Below are 26,496 nucleotides of genomic sequence, written 5' to 3' on the forward strand. Positions count from 1 at the left end.
CAATATTTTTTAATTACTATGGAATTTTTTTAAGACGTTGTCTATACACAAGCTCTTAAAAATAAAATAAATACGTTTGTTTATTACTTATATGGCCTTGATTCTATTGACTCGAATAGGGGTTCTGTATGCTTTGAAATTCAGACAACGTATTGGTTATCAATTGAAGCCAGAATAACAGAAAACTTTTCAACTACTTGATTTGTTTTAGTGAAAACTAATTGAGAGACAGATTAATCCATACTAATCTTAGAAACTCGATAATAAACTTCAATAATATATTGGCCGCAGTTTATATAGTTTTCAAGTATAAACCTACAATAAAACCACTAAAACTGTTGTGATTTCACGGAATAAAATTTACAACCGTTATTGGCTACTAAGTTTCATTCAAAATATGTTATTCATCAGTCGACAGACAAAGTGTCAAACGATGTTTCTAGGATAACTATTTTTTATTTCTACCTAACCAAGCTATTACAAGACACAATCAGTAATAAATAGTAATAATAGTAAATAATAAGTTATGTTAGTAACAAATAAATTAAAAAACTTATATAAGCCGCTCATTATAATATGACGTGAATTGTTTCATTTATTTGTAAACAGTTACCGTAAAAGTATTAAAAATGATTTCATTTGCGTACACAAACAAAATCTGATATATTTTTGGTCTTAGTTATGTTATGTCAGACGTCCACTGAGTCTACAAAATTAAAGCAGAAAAAACGGTACCTTTTATTACTGTTTCACAATTTATTTGTGAATCGACTTCTTTTTTTTTATTACAGTTGACTCGGAAGATATATATTTATGTACCTAAGCTAAAATTTACCTTCAAACTTCTTGGGAGACCTAACCATTCCCTACCGTAGACACACGTGGGCTCCGGGAAACTTGATTGTTTATACACTGTTTAATGTGCGAATGTATATGTGCACGTATAGAGAGATACACGCCGTTATTAGTTTAAGACGGTGACCGTAATAGTATAAAGGGCGAAACCCACAGGGGAGATCTTAACACCGCTGCCTACACAACTTAGCCTCGATTCGAAAAACCACCGATAAAATATATTGCTACAACACATTATACAACTCTGAATAGTAACTTCGGAAGTTGGCAACATTTTCTGTGTAATTTGCGAGCCCGACATTTATTCTACACACTAAACATATTATAAGCCAGACGAATTAAATTGTTTTTTCCGCCAATAAAACTTAACATAATAAAATAAAGTTATATTTCATATATTAGCAAACAACCAATGAAAATTAAATTAAAGTAATTTTAATATGATTTATGTATGATTCTTTGCGGCATCTATTTGCTCGGCAAGATATTATTATGAAGAAATACTGTGCTAAAGTCAAACCTATGTATCATGTTGGTATTGAAATTTTTGATCACTCTAAAAATATATTGTCATTGCCTTAGAAAAAATGTTACAGTAATACACTTTCAATAGCCAACTAAATATTGATAAAAAAAAAAACTATACAATTTACGCTTGTCTTTTAATCGCAATGTTGCGCAATTCTATAACACACACAAAACATAACGCATCTAAATTATTTTTATGTGAAAAGTTAAGAAATAATTGTCAAAATTCTGAAAGTTTGTACATTGTACAAGTAACAATCGGTTTATCATTATCTTAAAAAATAAATAAAACAAAGCGATTTCTCATAAACCCACGATACGATTTTTTTATATTTATTGACCAGAGTTCGTTGATATTAAAAAACAAAAATAAAAGGGGGAAAAAACGATTTTATCGTTAGCTGCTTATAAAAGGCACAAAGAACTTCGAGTTAATCGAACCTCTTTGTAAGCGTTATTTTTAATATAATATATTTTTTTTTTTACAAACATAAAACGACTATACGTAGAACTCGCTTTGTTATTTTAAATAATCCGTAGCATAGAAGTCGTTTAATTTTTACAATATCGACACCTCGAGCGAAACCAGTATTTTTTTTTTTTATGGGGGGGGGAGGGTTGTTAGAAATTAAAACACATGGCCAATATACGTATACTAAAAAACATAATATACCAAATATTTATGTACAATATGATCTTAATTTTGAATTCCAGATAATCAGCTACGATTCGCCGAGAGGTGGAGTCAATGTGGTGACCGAAAAGGGAGCGGTCACGACCAGCCACCTTCTCATCCAGGAAGCTCGTGTCGAGGACAACGGCCGGTATCAATGCAATCCGTCCAACTCGCAACCGAAATCCATTAACGTGCACGTGTTGAACGGTAATTTAAAAAAAAAATCGACTATCTTAACACAAAATATCACGCTACAAATGCACTGAACGCAACATAATAATTATGGAACGCGTATTCAGATTGAAAAATGTCCCGACCTGAGAGGCAGCCATTTTGTGCACCAACTTTGTAGGAAGAAAAAATGCTACGTTACAAATTTTAGGTTAAGTGATGATATCATGATGATAACTCCGGCATGTATTTGTCTTGTTCACGGTTCTAAGTTGATGACACAGTCCACAGTTTAATTTGTTCGTCAAATCTTGTTTCACACACTTTTTTTTTTTTTTGAAAATCTGTTTCTTACAACTTTGAAACGTTATGTTCTTATCGGATTTGTAGTATTTGAATGCAAGACGTGTACTATTTAGCTCCAAAATGTTTTTTCAGAGTGGCGTCCACTTGAATATCAGTCGATCACCGGCAAAATTCCTCATGTGTTAAAACCTATTTACTAGTAGGCAGTAAAAATAAAACTATTAAATAAAACAACTAAACAATGGCGTACTTGTAATATTTTTTACTAAGAAATATATCACATTGGATGTTTTTTTTATAGTAAAGAATATGTTTTTCTGATTCCAAGGACACCAACAATAATTGTTTGATGAGTTTTTTTGCAATAAATGATTTCTACTATATCGTTTGTTACTGTTACTGGTTTGGTAGCTGTTATAATATTTGACTGTTTTATTACAGGTGAATACCCGGCGGCTATGCAACACGGCGGACAAGCCCACCAGCGGACTACTCATATGTACTGCCTGATATTTTTCGCTTGCATGCTTTTACACGTTTAATCTAATGGTATTATGTTATTATTTTTGATTCAATGTTGTTTTGACCACGTTTACGATTGTCCGTTTTTTTTTCGAGAGGGTTTTCTCCTATTTCTATCGGCGATCAACGAAACTGTTGTAATTCGCAATCCGTTTTTTCTAACACAAGGCACGTCGATTTAAAATGTACTGTGTTAGTAATACCAATGTCCTCAAAACAAAATAAACAAAAACTACAAACCTGTGTACATAATAACATAAAATAATGGTGTGACATACGGTAATTATCCATTTAACATAAGACTCTCGTTTTCTCTGAAGTTAACTATGTTTTTGTAGTTCTTCTTATATTATTTTATAGTATTATTAATAAAATATTAATCGGTAAATTCTAGAGTTGCATAAACTAATGCAACCAAAATGGCAACTTAAAATGTTAAATAATGTTAATATTAAATAAATACGTTATCGTTAAAGTTTTGAAATTTGATAGAGCTCTGAAAAATACCAAAAAATGTGAATCTTTAGTTATTTTATAAGTATTATAAAATAACATAATCAAATATTTTTTGCAAAGAAAAATGAATAAATTTAATTATTTCAATATTGAGTGTCTTGCGTTAAACGGATCATCCTGTATATAATATAATATAGTACTAAAATTATTATCGGAAAGCGAGTTGAGTATAAAATGTATACACTATTTTAAACAGTATCGAAATGATGAACGGCATTCGGAGATGACCGATTCAATGTAATTTACTAAACTCATCTTACATTTTTTTTTCATCTTCTCCTGTCATTGTTGTGATGATAGATTGAGAATTATAATTTTGATATTTAATCAACGGGTACATAATATTTAAATACCTTCAAATGTTTGAAAAATTCATAAATATAAGAATATGCCGTTTGTTACAGAAGGAAATATTTATTACGGATAATGTAATACTTGTAAATAAATAATTAAATATAACATTTTAATGAATAGCTAGCAAGTACTACTTTAGATGTTCCGTAAAAGGAAAAAATAATAATTTTCCTCCGTTTTAAATGTGTAAATATAATTTGTAATAAAATATTATGTTATGAATAAAACGTGACAAATAAAAAACATTTTACCGGTATTTCAATACCCATTATGAACAGCCAATAAATTATTTATATTTTTCTTTTGCAAATATTTCACTCTCCGCAGAAATAATATAAATTTAATAATAATTCTCATAAGAATAACTGTCACAATATGTTTAACACTTTCGGAATAATAATTATACATCGTGTTTTTGCAGGAAATCAATATCAAAAAACACATATGTTTCAGTAGTACTTCCTTTACGTTATTAATTTAATAATCATCAAATATTATACTTAAAACATTTTTTTACCCATTCTGTCAAACAAAATATATTTATGTTGGCAATGTTAATATCCTGAAACAGAGTCGTTCGTCATTTTTTTTAAACATAATTTTCCTCTTAATATAAGTTAACCTTTATTATTGAAAAAAAATTTGTATTAATATTAATCAAAAGTAAATTTGGTTTACGTGCCGAAAATAGATTCGTTATACTAGGTATACCTATCTGTGTTATCTTCCCATTTTGTTGTGATAATGCCACTGATATACATAAGACGATAGAACCTGATATCTTATAAAACGCGCAAACAATACTTTTTAAGTGTACCCTTCCAATTGACAGCTTTGGATTTATTTGATGGACAAAAAATTTTTCCGAAAAAAATTCTATTAACACTTATGCATTTAATTTATCATATTATATACAAATAATAAAAAAAAACATTAATTTTTAAACGAATAACCCTAATGTTGAGTGGGATATAGATGACAAATATTAGAGCGTTTTAATCAATTCGTTTATGTATTTACGAAAACAATAATGCATTACCTTCATCAAATACCGTTAAAAAAACCGTCATGGTTTAGACGGGTGATTTTTATAATCTGATATGTGTATAACTAAAATAAAATAATCAAAAGTAATATATTATTCGTAGTATTAGTTTTAGGATAATTTTAAAATATATTCATAAATTATTGTAAAATCGCAAACCCATATAATATAATACCTGTAAATAGTTATATATTTTACATAATACAGCAAACTAAATTCAATAAAGTATACAAGAGAAAGTGATATTATCAATAATATTGACAGTTAACGATATTCCAAACACAAATATTGGAAAATAATCATCCGGATCCGTTTATTTAGATTTCATTAACTAAATACATATTAAATTATTTCACGTTAAATATATTCCATAAGTTGTAAACATATAAAAACAACCCATAAAATGTGTTGATTAATGTAAAAAACATTAATGTGTTATGTGTTATGAACTACCAATTTAACTGTATGGCAAATGTGTATATCATTTGCCCACAGTTATATAAATATTATACATATATGTACATTTCTTTTTTGTAATTAAACAATTGTACATAGTGAAATTATTGTCATACGCTAATAAATTTGCCTAACCAAAACCTAATGTTGTATTTTTAAGTTAAATAATGTATATGAAAAATTTTAATATAGTTACCCGTTTGAGCTAAAATAGCGAGAAGAACTTGTTTTTTGTTTTATTATTATTATAAATATTGTTATAATAAATAATATATTATCCATATACATATATACATAACTTCAAAAAATATTATAAAATTAATTAATGATAATTATTATTATTTATGTAATTTGTAAACGTACACGTATGTATTACTATTATTATTAATACTAAAATATAAACAGTTCAATGATTATTTGTTTTTTCTGTATTCACACTTTTTGATTTCTTGTCAATAATTATTGTAATAATATTATTAACGATATAAGCATATATGATCGGTAAACCACTTTCTAGACAACTCTACGAAAAATTTAAACTAGGCCACTAGGCGCTCTTAACTAACATCGATTAACTCTTATGTAGTCGAAATTTTGTCCGGCTTTTAAGTCTAAAATAAACAAAATGGCCGCATGCAAAAGCTCAAATATCTAGAAAATATTTTTTACCCTAAAATTATTTTCTAACAAACGTGCATTCTAATATTAAATACTCGAAATATATGGTACAATAGCAGAATAAAATAATATTGAAATAATCTGCTATGCTTAATCACATATTTTATAGACAGTTATATTTTATTACTTAAAACCTCACAACAATTCGCCTCGCTTTAAATTACCGCTACCTCCACAAGTGCTCCCTTCACAAGTTCATGTTTGCTAAACACACGTTTGTACTTACTTTTATATCACGGAATGGGTTGTTTTGGGAAATTACTAATATTAGTTCATCGTCCGATTCAACCATGAATTTTTCACCAAATCAGCGCCCTTTTCACCTATCATATAAGCTGGTGCCATAGTATGCCCACCGGTAATTGTAGGCATAATCGAACAGTCGATCACTCTCAGGTTGGAAATTCCGTACACCTTTAGTTGTGCGTTAACTACTGCGTTACGGTCCCATTCCGGGCCCATTTTACAAGTCCCACATTGGTGATGCATTTGCATTGTCATTCTCTGAATGCAACATGACCAATAATCGTCGGTACCGAACTCGACATGTTTACAACCGGGCATGGGTCGGTCGTGCAGCCTCGAACCGTACTTTTGAAACGGCTTGGTCTTGCTGAGATTAATGACCATCTTGATGCCTTCGACGAGCCTATTTAAATCGATAGGGTCGCTGAAGAAATTGGCATGTATCACGGGTTTTGAACGAGGATCGGCGTCGAGTAGTCGAACCTAAAACGTACCTATTCAATATACAGCTAATTTTATTATTTATTGTATAATTTGTGTTTACCTGGCCCCTACTTTTAGGGTACGTCAACATTGGCACAATTGACCAAGTGTCTTTGGTCATTATACCTTTGTACATATCGTTGAACAAGTCGTCGGGTACACCCATTGATCTTCGACCAACAGTTCCACCTAAACCCCCTTCGCCGGGTAAACTCGTCGGTATGAATATGTATTCTATATCCGGTAAATCGCCTTCCCAAGTATTGTACTTAGTTTTAACATAACCAACAGCCTCACAGGGCAGCGTTGACGAGATACTTATCCCTTCGATATTTCTAAAAGTCTCGGTTATGAATTTTCGATAAAACCGGTCGGGAACTAACGATATAGTTTCATTAATAACGAAACTCAAACCGGCATATGCAGGGTGTTCTTGCAAGTTATCGCCGACTCGCAAATTCTGCAGCACTTTGATTCCTAGTGGCGCTAGGTGTTCTTTGGGTCCAATACCGGATAACATTAAAAGCTTGGCCGAGTTGAACGTTCCCGCTGACACGATCACCTCTTTTTTAGCAAACGCTTTTCTGTTTTTCTTGTTCTTCACAAACTCCACTCCATATGCCGCTTTTGTGTTCGGATCAATCAATATTTTCGTGACCGTAGCGAATTCGACAATATGTAAATTGCTTAAATTTTCTCGGAGATACGCTTTGGCAGAAGTCACCCTTCGACCGTTCAACGTGGTACTTTGGATTCTGGAAAACACGACGTTGCTGCCGGGAGCGTTATAATCGCCAGTTTTCATTCCCACTTCAGGAGCAGACTCCAAAAATGCCTCCACTAATTTACTTTTAAACGGTATGTAACTTATAGGCATCGGACCGCCTACGCCGTGATAAACAGACCTTTTTAGCTCGGGCACGTTTATGTCTTCGTTTTTCAAAAAATAGGGTAGAACGTCGTTATACGACCATCCTGGATTCCCGTTTTCCGCCCATCCGTCAAAGTCTTTCACATTGCCCCTAGTGTACATGTTGTTGTTAATAATCGTACTGCCTCCAATACCTTTCCCGGCCGGCCAGGGGCAACGTTTGTTCACCAGTCCTTTGCAAGCGTGAGGCTCTTCTTCGGTCCTGTAGTCCCAGTTATAGTTGGTGAATTGCAAAAAGTGAGCAGTAGCAGGAATAGAAGTGATCAAAGATTCTTCTCCGCCGGCTTCTAACAATAAGACTTTCCATTCGCCGATTTCGGCCAGACGCCGTGCCACTGTCGCTCCTGCAGCTCCAGCTCCCACGACGATGAAGTCATATTCGTTTAATATGGGTTTGTTACCGAACTGCGGGTCTTCTTGAAACTGTATGAGACTAGCCCGATAAGACCGACCCAAAAAACCAAATATATCTATTGTCATGCAAAGACTGACTGCTTCTAAAGTAATTCCAAAAGTTAAAAGAAATTTGATGGCCATGTTGACTGAATATCTGAATGTACAAACATAAAAATATATTATAAATAATAAACACAATTACATGATAACAGCAGTATTTAATTTCTTAAAAAAAACTACTGGCTTTTACATGTTCCTATCTACTGTATAGTGGATTGTTCTCAGAGTTGTACAAAATTTAATTATGATAATAAGTAATAAATAATTTGACGATTTAAAGGTATTTTTTATTCGTAAATAAATAAATAAAGTTGCAACTTATTAAATAGAAAATAGTTAGTTTATTTATTGCTTATGGATAGATTATGATTTTAAATATTTTTTTAAGTTTGTTTAAAATCAATTTTATAAAAAATGATCTTTAATTATATTTTATTATGCTAATAATGTAATTTTTACATCTTATAGAATTGAAAAAAAATTGTATTTATTATAACTATTTAGTCATTCTAGTAAATATTAAGTAAATATGGAGTACATAAATATTATTTAAAAAAAAGATAATTTAATTAATTTGTGGCGTCATACAGATGAAACATTATTCGAATGATGTCCAATTCTAATTATGTTATAATATTACAAAAGATGGATATTCTCTAATCACGTCACATTGTCTCCTAGTCTTACTGGCCTATCATAAACAAAACAATGGGGACAATTAAGTATGATCCTCTGGACTATATTATTTGTTAATTATTAATTGTAGTTTAAAATATGTATTATAATACCACTTACTTTTAAAATGAAGTTAAAAATTCCGTTTTAAATCATCTAAAATGTGGAGTAACACTGGAGATAAATTATCATACAATAAAAATTTAAAAAAAATAACAGAAAATAACGTTCCAAGTCCTCAAAACATTACTACGCGACTAACAGAAATCGGCGTATAGTTAGTATGGTTGTGCTCTTTGGCACGTGGACTTAACAGGTTGGCCGTCAAACTTTGACGGTCAAGAGTAATGACATTAGATTTTAACTCCAAAATATTTCAGCTAAGCGATTGACGGTAAGATTATTTATAATATAGTATGGCTAGCGATAACCGTATCTGTGTATAATTAAAAGTGCCTTAGTAAGGTTATTTATTACCTCCTTCCTCGTTAGCTCATATTTACAAACAAAATACACAATAAAAGACTTTATAATTTGAGAGAAAATAACAAGTAATTCGTCGATTTTTTTTTTTTTTTAAACTATTTATTTATTTACTTAGTAGGTTTTTTGTTTTGAATAAACAAAATCTCAACATACGTACGTCCAATTCAAATATTTATCGATTTAGGGGGAAAAAATTGTTAAATTAACCAACAAGATAATAAAATAATTTATTGACTTCATAGTTCACGAGGGAACTCAACATTTTTTTAACTGAAGGTAAATGATGCTACCGATTTCTGTAACAGTACTAATAAGTTTTCACAATTTTTAAAATAATCCTCTTAACCGTTTTAGAATAAAGCCGATTATAGTGTAAATAAACTCCACTTTTAATTAACTTGTAACGGTCACATTTAGCTTTTACTAACGTTACAGAATAGGATTTAGGATTAATAATTTTGACTGTCATGAGTACCTTATTTGGTACTCATATGGCTTGTAAAAAATTAGCTCGGTAGACAACTTGTTAGTACTTAAATAACACGTTGATTAGAATACTTACATAAGATAGAAATAATATAAATCAACTAATGAATTTTTTTTTTGTTTAACCATAGAATTATTTTCACTGAACACATAAACATACTTATATAATCATAATATAAATCAAATTTTATATGCTTATTAACGCGAAACAACAAAATTAATTATCGTACTACACGAATAATTATATGTATTTAATAAAATAAATATATTTTATTTTATACAATTGTTTATACTATGTATTCAGAGAAATGGGAATAAAAACAAAATAAAAGACTAACGTCTTCATAACATTGAGCTAATTTTTCACACCCAAGGTTTCTATAAAGCTATTAAAAGTTTCTAGCGTTTCCAGCAAACATAATTGGTCCATTAAGTACCTGGTGTAAAACATTACAGGCCTTAGTCCAATTCGAACTTTCTTCGTCGAACTTTATTAAAATAAGTTTATAAATATGATTTACAACACCAATCATTATAATATGAAGCTCATATAGTTCTATTGTGTTAAAATATATTAAGGTAAATGGTGGTAATAACTGTTAAAACATTTATTTCAGCCAACAATTTGTATATTTAATATAGAAGTAATAATAATCGTTTAAATTATATGATTAATACTAAAATTGTATTATTATTTTTGGGATAAGCCCGTTCTTTAGCTAAAAATAATATTCTTATCTTTAGCCAATAATTATGATCTAATGTACATACTGTAATTATTTCTCACTTTAAACATAAAATTAACTAATTAATTTACCAAAATGTTTGTTAAATAAAACAAATATTTCTTATTAACGATTTATCTTTTTAATTTATTTTTAATTTAACTTTCTTATTTTTATAACTATAAATGTTCGGTTAGACGTGTGTATAATGATTAATATAGCCGTGTTGGCTCAAAAATGTGAAAAACCTTTTGAAAAAAATTTTAGAACGAAATTCATACTTCGATACGAAAATTCAGTAAGTACGCCATTACTGATTTTCTAATTGTACTAATAATATGATATTACAGCACCTAACTTTTACAACAATCAAAAACCATTTAATGTGTATCGAGTTATAGTAGTATAACATAAGGAAATCAGGTGATAAATTAAAATGTCGTTATAACCCAATCAACTAATGGTCTATAATTGGTGACAGTGAAAACATATTTGATACGAAATCATGAAATAATTACATAATAACGAATTTTAACTAAAAAATACCATCAATATGTTTAACCCTTTTTACAAGTGATTAACTATTGTTAACAAAATACATTTTCATTGACTCTAAACAAATGTTACAACAACACATATTTTCGATAGCTAACCAAATGTCAATAAAATATACTATATATTATATATTATGTTACTCGATATTTCTTTTCCTCGCAGTACTTTACAATTTTTAGATGTAAAACACAAAAAAAAAACCTTACGCATCTGAATTATATTTATGTGAGAAGTTAAGAAATTATCGTCCAAATGCTAAAAGTTTCTACTTTGTACAAACAACAATTGGTATATAAACTTGAAAAAACAAAATAAACCATTTTCGTTAAGTAAACCTCAGCAGTTTGATACGATTTTTTTATTTATAAACCAGAGTTCGTTGATTCATTGTTGATATATATATTTTAAAGGTTTGTTCATTGTTTAAATAATATTAAAACCACCGAGTTCTTTGTAGTGGCACAAAGAGTTTCGAGTTCATCGAATCTCTGCGAGCGTTATTTTCAATATTTTTTTTTTTTTACGCGGGTACAAAATAACGTTTATAAAGTAGGCATACAACTTTAGCTGCTCGCTTTGTTAGTTTAAATATTATCTGTAGCATCGGAGTCGTTAAGTTTTTACAATATCGTTTTACCGCAGTCGACGTCTGAATAAGAAGTGAAACGTTTTTAAAATTATTATTTGTTGTTTTCAAAAAAATCTCGCTCAAATCCAAATGCACGGAAATATAATAATATGTACAATACATATTGTATTTCCAGATAATCCAGCTACAACTCACGGAGGAGTTGAGTGAATGCGGTGTCGCCTTGTAAACTGTCATCAAGAAATCAGGGTCAAGCATAATGGCCGATATTAGTGCACTCCAAACGGCTCACAACCGAAATTGCACGTGTCGATGACGATGTTGAAGGCCAAACGATGGTAATGGTCGATTGGCGGTATGGCGGACGTTCCAGCAAGGCTACTCCAGTGGATTAATTCCCGCGAGTCATCACAATAGGAGATGGTGGCTAATGGATTAGAATATTATAATACATTTTTCTTGAAGAAACGCATCAGTGTTCTTGGGGCATACTGAAATTAGCTGGTCAGTGGACTCATCACTGTGAAAGAAAGCGTTCGTTACGGTTAGGCGCAAGTCGACGGTGAATTTCCCGATTCTAGCAATGCATACTTGTTTGAATTATATTATGCAACACAATCTGGGGACATAGGGCGTCTCTAAACCGTTTTAACCTTTTTTGTTGGCATCTCTTGGGAACTTGGTTGAGTTTTGAACGCCTTTCCCATTTTGATCACGTAAGAATAAGATGACACAACAAAAAATGTCTAATCTAATATAAGTAATGATGTAAAGTGTGCACGAGGAACACGGTGTACAATAATAATCAATAACAACTAGTACAGTTAATCTAACACTTTAATAATTCTATTATCATCCCATTAGACGGGATTGGTTTTTTACAATAGAAAGAATATTTCTGCCTGAACCCAGAGATATCAATATATCTATTTTTAAAGTTTACGCTTAGATGGTTTACCCTGTAAGCGATAGCCCAAATGGTGAATTTCAGCTTCGATTGTAATGGTCATTAAAGTAAGCAATTTATAAAAAAAAATATTTGAATAAATATCTAACTGTTGACTTATGTTGATTTTTTTCAAACAAAACATAACTATTAACTAACTTAAGATAGTTTTGAAAAATGTAACTTTGCCCAGTTTTAATTATATCAATAATTTGCTTTTTCCTGTCTTCACACAAAAACTTTTTTTTAAATTTATAACTAATAAAAGTCTAACTTTTTTAAGTATAATTTACTCATTAGTTTTCATTTGGTCATTGATGCAGTTATTAACTGGTATGCTTCAAAGACAATTGGTGAATTTATTTCAAAACAAGGTTACATTTTCTTTATTCTCTACTATTCTCGAGTGGAACATTTCCCATCTAAGTACATAGTTTAAAAACAAAGAATGGTCGATGATTATAAAAACTACCAATTCGTAATCCTTGGGAAATGTCTAAAAGCACGAATTTCATTAACGTTCATTATTAGAAGCGAAATAAGTCCAGTGTTTTTTTAATTCATATTACACCTAAGTTAGCTGGAAATGAATAAAATTTGAGAAGCATGATGGTCGTATTAAAAATTTAAATTGGTTTAATAAAATCGCCTGAATAACTAGCCCAAAAAATACAGACTAAAGATTCAAGTCGCAACTATTTATAGTGAAAATGATTGATAGATTTTCAATACATCTTAGACTGTGTTTTGATTAAGATATGTTTTGAATTAATGTATTCGATGTAGTTCCAATTTGTATTTTGTACAAAACATTAGTTGTAGAATCGTTTATCAAATTCTATTATTTTACAAGTTTTTCCAATATATTATTATATTTTAAGTGAACTAAAATCAATTGTTTTGTTATCTATTAGATTTTGTACAACTAACTCTACTTTTAGCTTCAATACGAAACCGAGAAGGTATTCTCTTTTAAGGAGTTAACAACTTTGTATTTTTAAAAAGGCATTTGTAACTTATTTTATTGAGAACTCATTTACTCCATTATTATAAGCCATATAAAATAAATGAACTTAAAAAAACGTAATTCAGTTTTCCACATAATATGGTAGGGATTTCAATTTTTGTTTATTACGTCACATAAACGTTTAAACTTTTGGTTTTCATTTATACCTAAAGGCTAAAGACCAGAAATCAAAACTTTTTTTTTTAACATTACAAAATGATAAGAGACTATAATATGAAAAATTTTAAGTGGCAACAATTGGCAAATAAAATGTATACTATTATGAGACGAAATAGACTGAGAAGTAAAGCAAAAGGTTATATAAAAAAATCTGAGTTTTGATGTTTTATGAGAACCCGTGATGTCTATTAACGCAATGACTACTTAGTAAATTCCTCCTAATTAGATACAGTATCAAAATGGAAGTTTATTTAATAAACATATTTTTTTTCTATACTTTAGGTTGCAGTTTTCATCTGTATTTACTTTGGATATTTTATACAAAGAATCAGATCTTCGGACTTTAGATAGTTCGTCTTTACGTGTAACGGCAAGCTTATTTTTGTGATTAATATATATTTTACTGCAATCACCGTGAAAAGGGTAGCGTTATTTAGAGTTATTTAGGTCAATTTTGTAGAAAACACGCCATCGCTACGTTTAACACAATTAGCGTAAATCTCATAAAATGGTTTGTTTCAAGAGCGCATACAATAAAGACAAGATTAAGAAAAGTATAACTTGTTTAGCTTTAAAAAAAAAACTGATGTATAATATCGACTTTACGTTATTACTTATTTTCGTTAAACATATTTTATTAGATGAAAATAAATTTAATTTAAAATGTATTAATTAAATAATTATAAATTTAGCATTTCAGTGTGCAGATGATCACAATGTTGTTTTCCTCGTTTCTATCTTTTGGTAACACATAGTTATAGACATTTTATCGCCATTATATATCTTTGTCCGGTAATAGCTGTAGTTTCGATTGTAAATTACTGATTAAATAAACTATAAAGCTTCCACGCTATGTATTGAGAATGTACAACATTTTTATGGGATTTGAGAAGTCTTCTCAAATACCATAAAAATGTTTTCAGTGTATTGTAAATATATTATACAATTAGTGGTTGGCAGTTATTACTTGTTTCTTTGTACATATAATATAATATATATATATATATATATATATATATGTATATATATATATAGTCGTTTAATGATAGCAAGTTAATATATGCCCCGAGTTGTATTAAACATAGGCACTATGTTATGGTTATAATGTTAACTTTTCTTATAAAACAAAGTCCATTTTTAAAATCCAATAAAAAAGAAAGGTATCATTTCAGTAGCTCGAGACAGCCACTGTTAAAAGGTACGTTATGGTTGTGCAATCCATCCAAAAACTACATACATACATTTCACTTATAATTCAAGAGCGATAAAATAGTATTTTTTTTTTGTACAGCGTCCACATTTTATTTAAAACATTACAGTAATATTTCTTTTTAAATAAATTAATCAGCAGACGATTTTGGACAACGCCTTTTTCTAAAAACCCTTTCCCGTAGTATATGGTCACAATAATATATTAAAAACAACGGATACTATTTTTTCTTGTTCTCATAATAATTCAGGCGTTTGTTTTTCGCTCTATATTTATAACAGTAGTACCTACCCTTCCAATGATTTATCCCTAAATATGTTTAGTGTCTACCCTACCATATTAAAAAAAAAACTCGAAAATTATTGTCACACATAAAAATGACCTAAATTATAGTTTTTAGCAAACTGCGTTAAAAAAATATTATATATATAAACATAAACTATAAAATAATTATCATTTTGGCATAACCAAAATACCGAGTTCGCTTAAATGTATATATTTTATTTGATATAGTGTTCTAAGGTAAAATTAATTTTTAATATAGTAAAAAAAAAATTAATAAATAATCAAATTCCATAGAAAGCGATTAATAAACAAACACACTATTTAAAAAATAAAGTTAAAAGTTATAATCTCAAATAGTATTCTAATTAATTCTATGAATGTATAATTGCTTCAATAAATCTTTGCACGTCAATATTTTACTAAAGAACCTCAATCCAAAAAAATTCAGTCGACTATTTTAATTGGTAGTCGGCACACATAATTACATTGGAGATAAAATATTGTACTTAAGGCAATAAGTCTCATCACGTCGATGTCATCGCATCAACGTCTGAAAACAAACATTAGCAGCTGGTTGTTTAAAGTTGCTTACCTGTTATTGTTATTATTTTTATTATATAGTAATTACTAATTATATAGTTTTGCTATGAAAAGCGTGACACGACGTTTAAGGGATTACAAGGCTGGTAAAATAATACTCCTATAATAATAATCACAATAAAGCATATTGCCAAAACACAATATCAGAAAATTTAAATGTGTTCCTAAGTTCAAACATTTTTAGTGTATAATATATTGGATTAATTTCTTAGACTATAGACACAATTATATTCAACTATAATAGCTAACTGCGATAGGAAATTTTATGTTTAACAGCTAGCCTGATTAGTAAGGTTCACTCGTTCCATAAGTTAAAAATGTTTTCTCTCCAAAGAAAACCATTTATAAGGACAATTTTCTACCTTTTACAACCATTGTCTTGTTATCAAAAATGTCATCTAGATATTATCACGAACCCATTGTAAATGATTTGTAAGAAACAAAAATTAACATTAGGCTCACGTGTACTGTAAGAAAACAATCATCGTTATTATTCCATTACAGACTACTGACTAGTGACTACACGTACTTAATTAACAGGTGTGGCTTATGTAGATAAACTAACCATTTATAAAACAAACAATAACCTTTTCAGATTCAGTGCATCACTCAACTATAGGTAAACAGTAAGTTAAAATGAAGTACATAATTCCTTGATTATAAATTATGAATTCTTGTTTCTTACAAATAATTAAATAAATATATAAAATCAATTATACTAAATAATGTACTTATTACGTAGTGGAAATCACGTACCTACATGTAAGTACGAGTATAATAATTAAAATATTTAAAAAATACACAAACAAAAAACTTAAATAACTAATTCATTTAAAACAGTTATTGATCAAATGTCATACAGACTAAAAAATAATACTAAAAACTAATTAGTATAATTGAATAACAAGTATTAAAAAATTTAATTTACTACAGAAGTTTTACTATCAATAAAATATTATTTAGCTGGTCTACATAAGTATTGTAAAAATGTTTTCCATAAATAGTTCATTTCGATACTAAAGATTTGAATAGTATAGCCATTATAGTACAGCTTTAATAGTGAAATTTTCTCATAATAAAATAATCTGCTAAGCATAATAGTATATTCCGCAAACAATTGTATTCTATTACTTACTTATTTTTTAATTATTTAAATTAATTTTAATAGCCAACAATTTTGTATATTCATTGTAATATTTTTTTATCTACATCGATGGTACTACTAATTTAATCAAATATAGATATACATAATTGTTGTTCATTTCTTTACAAAAAATGTCATTAATTATTGTCTTAATTCATTATGGTAATACGTTTTGAACACTTACAAAACTACGTGTGTCTAATACACATTTAAACTTAATTTGATATCACAGAATTTGTTGCATCGGAAATTAATATTATAAGATTAATAAATTGACCGATTCAACCATGAATTTTTCACCAAATCAGCGCCCTTTTCACCTATCATATAAGCTGGTGCCATAGTATGCCCACCGGTAATTGTAGGCATAATCGAACAGTCGATCACTCTCAGGTTGGAAATTCCGTACACCTTCAGTTGTGCGTTAACTACTGCGTTACGGTCCCATTCCGGGCCCATTTTACAAGTACCACATTGGTGATGCATTTGCATTGTCATTCTCTGAATGCAACAAGACCAATAATCGTCGGTACCGAACTCGATATGTTTACAACCGGGCATAGGTCGTTTGTGCAGCCTCGAACCGTACTTTTGAAACGGCTTGGTTTTGCTGAGATTAATGATCATCTTGATACCTTCGACGAGCCTGTTCAAATCGATTGGGTCGCTAAAGAAATTGGCATTTATCACAGGTTTTGAACGAGGATCGGCGTCGCGCAGTCGAACCTAAAACGTACACGATTTAGTTAACCACCTAAGTTTATTTTTAATTGTATAATTTGTGTTTACCTGACCCCTACTCTTCGGGTACGTCAGCATTGGCCAAATTGTCCAAGAGTCTTTGGCCATTATGCCTTTGTACATATCGTTGAACAAGTCGTCGGGTACACCCATAGATCTTCGACCAATATTTCCGCCTAAACCCCCTTCGCCGGCCAAACTCGATGGTATGAATATGTATTCTATATCCGGTAAATCGCCCTTCCATGTATTATACTTTGTTTTAACATAACCAATACCCTCACAGGGCAGAGTTGACATGATACTAGTCCCTTCTAATATTCTGAATGTCTCGGTTATTATTTTGCGATATACCCGGTCGGGAACTAACGATAAAGTTTCATTTATGACGAAACTCAAACCGGCATATGCAGGGTGTTCTTGCAAGTTATCGCCGACTCGCAAATTCTGCAGCACTTTGATTCCTAGTGGCTCTAGGTGTTCTTTGGGTCCAATACCGGATAACATTAAAAGCTTGGCCGAGTTGAACGTTCCCGCTGACACGATCACCTCTTTTTTAGCCAACGCTTTTCTGTTTTTCTTGTTCTTCACAAACTCCACTCCATATGCCGCTTTTGTATTCGGATCAATCAATATTTTCGTGACCGTAGCGAATTCGACAATATGTAAATTGCTTAAATTTTCTCGGAGATACGCCTTGGCAGAAGTCACCCTTCGACCGTTCAACGTGGTACTTTGGATTCTGGAAAACACGACGTTGCTGCCAGGAGCGTTGTAATCGCCAGTTTTCATTCCCACTTCAGGAGCAGACTCCAAAAATGCGTCCATTAATTTACTTTTGAACGGTATGTAACTTATAGGCATAGGACCGCCTACACCGTGATGTACAGACCTTTTTAGCTCGGGCACGTTTATGTCTTCGATTTTCAAAAAATAGGGTAGAACGTCGTTGTACGACCATCCTGGATTCCCGTTTTCCGCCCATCCGTCAAAGTCTTTCACATTGCCCCTAGTGTACATGTTGTTGTTAATAATCGTACTGCCTCCAATACCTTTCCCGGCCGGCCAGGGACAACGTTTGTTCACCAGTCCTTTGCAAGCGTGAGGCTCTTCTTCGGTCCTGTAGCCCCAATTATAGTTGGTGAATTGCAAGTAGTGAGCAATAGCCGGAACTGAAGTGATCAACGATTCTTCTCCGCCGGCTTCTAACAATAAGACTTTCCATTCGCTGATTTCGGCCAAACGCCGTGCCACTGTCGCTCCTGCAGCTCCAGCTCCCACGACGATGAAGTCATATTCGTTCAATATGGGTTTGTTACCGAACTGCGGGTCTTCTTGAAACTGTATGAGACTGGCCCGATAAGACCGACCCAAGTGACCAAATATATCTATTGTTAAGCAAAGACTGACTGCTTCTAAAATTATTCCAACAGTTAAAAGAAATTTGATGACCATGTTGACTGAATATCTGAATGCACAAACATAGTAATGATAGAATATAATAAATTTAATTTTATAAGTATGTATCAGAATTACAGTATTCAGTGGTGTTTAAACAAAAATTTTCAAATAAGAGCTCACATTTTAGATTTAAACAAACCAAAGAGTCTACTGAGTCATCAGAATCTAACGGGGTGAGGCCGATGACCCCGTGATTTGGCGTGGAATGCTCCATATATGTACATATATGTGTTTGTTTTTTTACCAAATTATTTAACTTCAAACGATACAATACAGAACCACGTTCCAATGTAACGCTATTAAGTGGTAAACTAATATAATCTGAATAATTACGTATCTAGTAATGTCATGGCAATTATATTGGTCTATTTGTAATCGATAATAATGTAAGAAACGTGAGCAATTAAATATAACCGTAATGGACTACATCATACCTTGTTACCTAACGAAGTGATTTAAATTTCAATAAAGATAGGAATGTTTTAAACATTAGTATAGACCGTTAAAATAATGCTTGTGGTAAATTTGCACATTTGCTTTTAATTGCTTTTAGGACCAATGTATAGTTTTTATTGAGATTTTATTATTTTTAACTTTTGTGAATATGCTACATTAACGCGTGGTGTGACCATATCAGACGAGTTAAAGTATATCCTACTTGGACTAGGACTAGGCGAAGAAGAAACGGAAGAAAAATAATTATTTACAATCTAAAATTTAGAAAACATTGACATAAGCAATGTACCTTTCATTGTAAAATACAATAAAGCCAAGGACAAAAATTAATAATCACTGATATGGTAGGTATGTTTTTAAATTGTTAAAAATTACAAACTAAATACATTTAAAAGTTATATGATTGTTAATTATGAATTGTATATTTTTTACTTTCGTTTAAAACAATTATTATAATACCACTTACTTTTGAAATTATGTGGAATATTCCATCTTCAATTATCTAAAATGTTGACAAATAATAATGTTAAGTAATAATGTAATAAAAAACTATGATACTTTTAACATAAAAAAACGTCTTATGTCGCTAAGATGTTTCTATTCAACTAAAAGAAGTCGTCGTACATAACTGTACGATGGCAGCAATGCTCTTCTACTCATGGACATGAAATACTAAAACCAGTTTGACGGTCAAGAACAATGACCTTAGATGTTCTCTCCCTAAAGTAATGCCTAACGGTAGGTTCTGGGGCCATCTGCGATTCAGCAGAAAAATAATAATTGTTCAACAAGACGCGGAAATTATATAGAATACCATATGGATAACGAAATATTATAATGAAAGGGCTCTGGTAAGGTAGTCTATTACCACCTCCTTCCTCTACAACATAATGATGCACTAGTCCCGTACATTGGGTAATACATTTAAAAATAATAGTATTATTATTTATCATAATAAAAACTATTATTTTAGTGTTAAAACTATTTCGTTTACACTAAAATTGTAATATAATTTACTATGTACTAAAACTGTCTTACTTTAAACATAAAATTCATTAATTTACAAAAATGTTTGTTAAATTAAACAAATATAATGATTTATCTTTTTAATTGATTAATTTAATTTATTTTTTATTTATTCGTATGGCGTTAATTTAAAATTGATTAATTCCTATCTCTAGTTTTACAAATTATTTCTTTTCTCGGAACAAAGCTCTGTTTAATATCCCAATTTTTGTTTTTTTTTTTTTTACTGGTGATTACTACCGTTAAACTAATTGCCCGCTCAGATCCATTGAGCCAACATCCTCGTTTTTTTCTTATTCTTATTCTTTAACTATTTTTTTACAATGTAGGAAGATGCTTCGTCAGACGTGCGCGTAACAATTTACATAGTGAGGCACAAAAATGTGTAGTACCTATTTAAAAAAAGTTTTAGCACGAAATTCGTACATCAGTACAAGATTTCAGTATAGGACGCCATTACTGAATTCCTAGTTCAGTTTACCCAAATTTGTTTACCCTTTACACAAGAGATAAACTATAGTTAACAACACATAACTGTCATTGACTCTGAACTTATGTTAGAGTAGTACATCTTTAAGAAATAAATAAACCTATACTATACAATCTGTACAGCTTAAAACTGAAGTCGTAAACAGAAATTTTGAAACGTACCTAATAAAAACCTAATAGCTTTTTTAGCTGTGAGCTGTGATTAAAAATAAAAAGTTATTAGGAGTTTTCACATTAAAATTCTACGTACGAGATTTAATAAATATAAATATCCATTATTGCATTTAGAAAGTCACGTATTTTATATGTACAGGCCAAGCAAAAACATTTTGATAAGGTGTCGGATAAGATACGCGTTACGTTGTTCACCTCCCTTCGAGTTATCGGACAATTTTTATGACTTACAGTAGTTGCATTTGTCGTGTTAACGCTCTCAGTATTGTTAACATTTATTTGTCTTATTTATTTGACTCATGAAATAATAATGTACAACAGTTTAATTCCAAACACGTACTTCGGTGAACTCTGACATTTCTATACATCATTTGATATGTTGTTTATGTATACATAATATGTTTTTCTCAATTGCTATTGAACTAATGGCAATTAATTAATCGCTTAAAAATTGTATTAAATGTAAATATTTTGGGTGTTATATTATTATATAATATATAGATTGTGCGTGATTCTATAAATATCATCTCATTGATTTACCTTTTTCAAAATTATTTATTGTTACGGTTTTTAATTAAGAACTTATTCAAACCATTAAAAAAAATTAATTAAAATAAAAACTAACAACTAATTTTTTAATTCTACCGAAGTATGATCAGTTATTTTCGTTATTTATTTCAACCCACCAACTCATTAACATATAAGTATTATTTATTTTATGATATTTTATAATGGTTATTTTAAGATGAAATAAATTCATGTTTTATATTTATGTATAAACAAACGTCTTTTAGTTATCTGTAGAGATCCATCCACGAGATTCTACTTAGTGAAACGATTTTGCTGTCAGAACTTATGAAACGCCTAGTGTTCAGTTCGGGGTTTGATGTAAACATAATGAGTATTTTAAATGGATTGTAGCCTATGTTTGTTTTTTAACACAAAAATAAGATAACACTAAATAAATCCAACTCTTTTTTATACTCCTATTCATTCCACTTCTTATAGCCACAGAATGCTCAGATCGGCGAATCTAGTGTGGCCTTTGTCGATTGTCAGCTGTTAAATTTGTATTATCATTATCTTTATGTTATGTCTATTTTTATTTGTTATCCTTTGTTTAAATTTACTTTTAAGTATTATGTCAACTATGTAACTTAAAACAGCCGATTGGCGTATATATTTAAAATAAATATATAATTATGGAAACTATAGAACAAGGCAATAATTGAAATAAAAAATAATATTCTACTCAATAATAATCAATTAACATTTAAAAAAAAATGTTTTTGAATAATTAAAAATATAATAAAATAATAAGGTACTAGGTAATAATAATAATGAATAAAACTTAATTTAAATACGTTTTTTAATCCCAATAAATGGCTATTAAAATAATATCAAACTGCGACTATAACTATTTCTTTAAGTATGTTTAGTTGCCTAACGTTCCGAGCTTGAGGCTTTTTCTTTGTTTTATGGTTTTTTCCGTTTTAAATAACGTTGTAATACTGAGCACATTTGTTTTTCTTAAAATAATGTTATACTCAATTACCTATAACAAACTAATAGAATCTTTTTTAATAACTCCATTTCAATTACACTTGATAAATATGAAACGGTGTGTATTTTATTAAATTAAAAATGATTTATCAATTATAATAATTATCCGTTGCGTTCTTTAAATAAATAATTAAAATATGTTTATAATAATCAAATATGAAATAATTTAATTATTATAATAAGTGACCCAATAAAGATATATTACATGGTAATGTATATAAATAAATATAACTCCTTTATACATTTAACGATGCGTCATTGGTTGAGAAACATATTAATAATAAATTGGCAATTCAATACATATTTACTACCTTTATCGAATTGCATTATTTAATTATAAATAAACAAAAGGTGACAACAAAATAGTTATTAATTACATAAACACACACAGCAGTTGGCTACTGGATTCAATTATCTGGAATATAACATTGAGTTTTTCCTAAAAAGTTACTGAGGTGGTGTTAATACATATAATTACATTTGAGTGTAATATACAATGTTTAATATTCTAGTATAGCAAAATACATAATTTGTCAAGAAATAACTATTTTTTTAACAATAAATACTGACTTTAAATTATGTTTTTTAGTTGTTGAAAGTATACTTTCTTAAATGACTTGACAATATATTAATAATTTATTTGTCAACACAATAATTAGTATTTATTATACGGCTATAGAGAATTTGTCAATCAGAATATCAATTGTCATGTATTAAAATAATAGCTAGGTATAATGTTGTTGAACTTACAATATATAATTTTGTCATAACGACATGTAGTATACTCGTAATAGTTTACATAAATCATAGTCTATTCATAAGTCATCTTTTCCATACAGTCATACTTATTTAACTATGAATCACTGGGTGGTTCACTAACTGTGAAGTTAATTTACACCCAAGTCAACCGGTATGCTTACCGAAGGGCGTAGCTAGACCAAATTATCGAAAGAGTTTTTTAAATTTGTATCTTACTTGTACATCAATAATAATATTTGTTTTAAAAACAAATTTCGGCAAATAGTTGACTCGAAGGAAATCTAGAAAGAATTTGACCACCAAAATAGTCGCAAAACATACGACCTTGTGTTTATTGATCAAACATTATATTTTATAAATTGTCCAATTAAAATATTTATGTTGCAGTAATTCTTTCAACTAAAAAAATATACCAAATAAAATGTTTATAGTATTTAAATATAAAACAAAATTTTTATATAGTGTAGTAAAATATGCATTTTGTTTATTAACTGGTAAGCCTTGATACTAATAATAATATTAAGAAACAACATTGTTTTTAAATTATTTTGTAATTTGATTTGTGTGTTTAATTCATGTACACCAGATGTAAAGCGATTTCTTCATAATTAATTATATGTATTATTCATTTATTTTATTTATAGATCAAAAATCTTTCGCCATAAGTAACCACCAGAGTATTTTTTCCTTTACGTGTTTGTGTATTGAATTTATCACGTATTTTATATACTTAGCCAATCGGGAGTTTAAATAATTCAATCATTTTAAAAATCATGATGAATAAAAAAAATGTTTTATTGAATAATTTATCATTCGGTGTTTTTTAAAATTATTTATCGTATGTTATTCGTTAAATATAATTGTTTATAGTTTGCTCTAAGAAATTTGAATACTTGTATATTATGTATAAGAGGCTAATATTTAAATTATCTTAAAAAAAACAGAATATCACATTTTGTATGTAATATCTTATTTATGAAATTTATCGAAATATACTTGACTCGTCTAAGATGGACTTTGTCTATAAATAATAAATATAAAAATTATCTTTTATCGCTAGAATTATATTATTCGTCGAATCAGGCTCTTAGTAATTCTAATATTGCCAATCTTTGCTCTGCACCCGCTTCCCAAAACCGTTTTAAAAAACAACTGTTGAAAATATGTTCAATTCCATCATTTTAACCATTCTAGCTTGGATCATTCAAATTATTTTTACATCCAAACAACTCGTGTACCGGATAGGCGCTTAGTTCGCATTGTACGCATAAGTATACTACACGTGATTTAATAATGTCTGTGCAAAGCGTACGGCCGTATTTCCATCTTCGGCATTGGTACAACTGCAACAGAATCCCGACTATTTTTATTTGGACCATTTATACCGGGATACCGAAACCGAAACCTACTTAAACGTGTTGGCAGATTCCGTTTAAGCCGTAAAACGCGTTACTTTCAATATCTAATAATATTATATTGTTTTGGCGAGCAAAACTAGCGATTCTGTGGGAAACGATAACACATATTATAAGATTTTCACGGTTATTGTAACGTTTTTATTTTTTTGTGAAATCTCCGCCGTAGTGATCATGTCAATCATTCCGCGGTTTTTTTATTATTATTATTATTATTATTATTATACTTATGACCGAAAAATCGGTATCACGTAATACGGCGGGTATACCTTGCAGAGACAATAATAATATGACCACGTGTAGGTAATGGGTTTGAATACGTGATGATCAAATGAAAGTGAACGCACCACTACCGGTTTGTGTACTTAAAAACAGCAGCACCGTTGTTGAACAACAGCTGCTGCTACTCGACTGCGGGACGTCCGAAGTCCTGCTATCGTCTCCGTCGCACTCCGTAGGATATAACATAATATGTCGAACGTTATTTTACACTATAATAAGATACAAAATACTATAATAATACAGGGGCAGGTGGGTGCTCGCTTTGGTATTCATACTGCGATCGGATTTGGACCCGTTATACGCATTTCCTATATTGTATTAAAACTGTGATATTAATATATGAAAACTTTGGGGTACTCCGAAAAATCGTTCATTTTTATCTTTTTTTTTTTTAAATGATCCTTGATTGATTTATTGGTCGATCGACGGAATTCAAAGACAGTTCTGTGTCGTGTAACTTTAAAAAATTACATCTCTTCTTGTTCAGTTCAATTATATTTTCTGACGTAGAACCATGGACGAGGCTACTGTACTTTACTATAATTCGGTGGTTCGTGACCAGAAAATATGCCGCGTTTTCCAAATTCACCTATGGTAAAATAGCCGTGCAGAATTGGACAAAATTCAGATATTTAGAATTTTGAACATCCCAAAAGCCTTTTATCCCATTAGTTTATAGCGAAATGTTAAGGTTAAAAATTAGGTTTACCTTTTGAAATATCATACTTTTTAAGTATGACTATTAAAATTGTTTTAAATGAGATTTCGCCCAACTCTGTGGCTTTCCTGTAATACCCTTTTTAAGTCACGTGCTTACCTGGAATAGTGGACAATGGACAGAAACCCTTACGGTCAAAATATGTTTAAGAGTGAAGAAAAATGTGGTCTGCTTAGGCACCAACAATATTATAAAATTCCTCCGGCCTATCAGAGCTTAAGGTTTGGAACGCAAACAATTTTAAGAGTGCTAATATCAATACTAAGAATTTTTAGCACAGCCTCTCAAATTACTCCTCTAAA

The 26,496-nt window shown here is 30.0% G+C and overlaps 3 protein-coding genes across 3 annotated transcripts in view; 1 reads left to right on the forward strand and 2 right to left on the reverse strand.

Annotated features, from left to right (window-relative positions):
* The window catches only part of LOC126842762 (zwei Ig domain protein zig-8-like), a 182,002-nt gene extending 176,415 nt beyond the window's left edge, over positions 1-5,587 (forward strand). The window contains exons 6-7 of the mRNA XM_050579900.1: positions 2,098-2,266; positions 2,978-5,587. Of these exons, the coding sequence (XP_050435857.1) occupies positions 2,098-2,266; positions 2,978-3,078 (270 nt within the window). The 3' untranslated portion in view covers positions 3,079-5,587. The remainder of the gene's footprint in view (positions 1-2,097; positions 2,267-2,977) is intronic.
* A 787-nt stretch (positions 5,588-6,374) lies between these two features.
* LOC126843032 (glucose dehydrogenase [FAD, quinone]-like) lies at positions 6,375-8,304 on the reverse strand. The gene is made up of 2 exons (XM_050580329.1): positions 6,898-8,304; positions 6,375-6,836 (listed from the first exon to the last, which is right to left on the reverse strand). The coding sequence occupies exons 1-2, from the start codon at positions 8,302-8,304 to the stop codon at positions 6,375-6,377; spliced, it is 1,869 nt and encodes a 622-aa protein (XP_050436286.1).
* Positions 8,305-17,013: 8,709 nt separating this feature from the next.
* On the reverse strand, positions 17,014-20,384 carry LOC126842850 (glucose dehydrogenase [FAD, quinone]-like). The gene is made up of 3 exons (XM_050580040.1): positions 20,235-20,384; positions 17,900-19,319; positions 17,014-17,836 (listed from the first exon to the last, which is right to left on the reverse strand). Exons 2-3 carry the CDS (start codon positions 19,304-19,306, stop codon positions 17,375-17,377), a joined length of 1,869 nt encoding a protein of 622 aa, XP_050435997.1. The 5' UTR covers positions 19,307-19,319; positions 20,235-20,384; the 3' UTR covers positions 17,014-17,374.
* Positions 20,385-26,496: the final 6,112 nt, after the last annotated feature.

The sequence above is a fragment of the Adelges cooleyi genome, unplaced genomic scaffold (assembly GCF_023614345.1).
Source record: "Adelges cooleyi isolate 19-005CV unplaced genomic scaffold, UGA_ACOO_1.1 ACOO_flye_CR_arks_rails_tigmint_CR_PRNA_574, whole genome shotgun sequence".
Classification (NCBI taxonomy): domain Eukaryota; kingdom Metazoa; phylum Arthropoda; class Insecta; order Hemiptera; family Adelgidae; genus Adelges; species Adelges cooleyi.

What these genes read in the sequence shown, in the direction of transcription:
- LOC126843032 (XM_050580329.1), bottom strand. Translation starts at nt 8,304, where the DNA reads ATGGCCATCAAATTTCTTTTAACTTTTGGAATTACTTTAGAAGCAGTC. An exon ending in ACCCTAAAAGTAGGGGCCAG is followed by an intron (nt 6,837 to 6,897) that starts GTAAACACAAAT and finishes GGTACGTTTTAG; the next exon opens with GTTCGACTACTCGACGCCGA.
- LOC126842850 (XM_050580040.1), bottom strand. Translation starts at nt 19,306, where the DNA reads ATGGTCATCAAATTTCTTTTAACTGTTGGAATAATTTTAGAAGCAGTC. An exon ending in ACCCGAAGAGTAGGGGTCAG is followed by an intron (nt 17,837 to 17,899) that starts GTAAACACAAAT and finishes TGTACGTTTTAG; the next exon opens with GTTCGACTGCGCGACGCCGA.